Below are 1,301 nucleotides of genomic sequence, written 5' to 3' on the forward strand. Positions count from 1 at the left end.
GTGTGTGTGTGTGTGTGTGTGTGTGTGTGAGTGTGTGAGTGAGTGTGTGTGTTTAGATGTGTTCCATTGTTTTCTCCCGTGGTTTCTCAGCAGGAAGTTCGTGTGAACAGAGCAAACTCCACCTTCGTCTGTGTGTGTTTCTACAGACTTAATGACATCCGCTGTTTATCTTCAGAAATAATAAGCTCAAAACAAGTCATTTCTACAGTTTATTCTTAATAAATGCTGTTTGAGACTAAAGAGGAGGTTTTGAGCTCTCAAAGTGTTTGTTTTTAATAGTTCAATGAATTCATAGATTATCAAAAGAATCACCTTTTCAAGAAAAACTCATTTGTTTGACTATCAGTGAGCTCATCTCATAGACGTCCACTGTTTTTCTATCAGGTTAATGATATTTTCTGTCTTCTAACTTGACCTCTGACCGCTAAACCAACACTCACACAAACCTGTGCAAACACTAGACTTAAATAAAAGCATGATTTATATGCATAACACATAAAATCGTACCTAGTTGCATGAGTTGCCCCTCATAAGTACAGCTAAACAACTGAAAGTATGGTTTCCTGGGTTTGATTTAAAGGGAATGCATGAATGATTAAATGCACTTTTTAACTGTGCTTTGAATGCAACCTAAGTTGCTTTGGGTAAAGGCATCTGCTAAATGCATACGTGTTAAACAAACACATGCAGATTGACTACAGATTTAAACAACTGAATCTCTCTCTAGGTTTTTATTTTTTATTTTTAAGGTGCTTTATTGGCATGACATTTTTTTATATTGCCAAAGCTGTGCAGCATTACTGCATACAGTTAAAACAGTGCAAAATGAAACTGGTGCAAAACAGTGTAAAGCAAAGAGAAAAAGCAATGTAACTGACAGAGAAATATCAGGTGAATGGACAGGTGAATAAAGGTGGTGTGTGTCTGCAGGCTGGCGGTGTGTGTCCGGGATCCGTGTGTTCACGGCGGGGGATGTGAAGGCCGTTAACGGGACAGATGTGCGTCTCAAATGCACCTTCCAGAGTTCAGCTGCGATCCGAGCGTCGAGCGTCACAGTGTCCTGGAGCTTCAGACCGCTCGGCCCAGGACACGAGGAGACGGTGAGATGTGTGTGTGTGAGTGTGTGTATGTGACTGTGTGTTTGTATGTGTGTGTGAGTGTGTGTGTGTGTGTGTGTGTGTGTGTGTGTGTGTGTGTGTGTGTGTGTGTGTGTGTGTGTGTGTGTGTGAGTGTGTGTGAGTGTCTGTGTGAGTGTGTGTGAGTGTGTGTGTGTGTACCTGGTATTTATCACATTATGTATG

The 1,301-nt window shown here is 41.3% G+C and overlaps 1 protein-coding gene across 1 annotated transcript in view; it reads left to right on the top strand.

The window, feature by feature from the left end:
• Positions 1 to 1,301, top strand: part of LOC107710532 (myelin protein zero-like protein 2) — a 16,215-nt gene that overhangs the window by 3,171 nt on the left and 11,743 nt on the right. Inside the window, exon 2 of the mRNA XM_016515318.1 lies at positions 931 to 1,100. Coding sequence (XP_016370804.1) covers positions 931 to 1,100 — 170 coding nt within the window. The remainder of the gene's footprint in view (positions 1 to 930; positions 1,101 to 1,301) is intronic.

Source organism: Sinocyclocheilus rhinocerous, unplaced genomic scaffold, assembly GCF_001515625.1.
Source record: "Sinocyclocheilus rhinocerous isolate Xijiao unplaced genomic scaffold, SAMN03320098_v1.1 scaffold867, whole genome shotgun sequence".
In the NCBI taxonomy this organism is placed as follows: Eukaryota; Metazoa; Chordata; class Actinopteri; order Cypriniformes; family Cyprinidae; genus Sinocyclocheilus; species Sinocyclocheilus rhinocerous.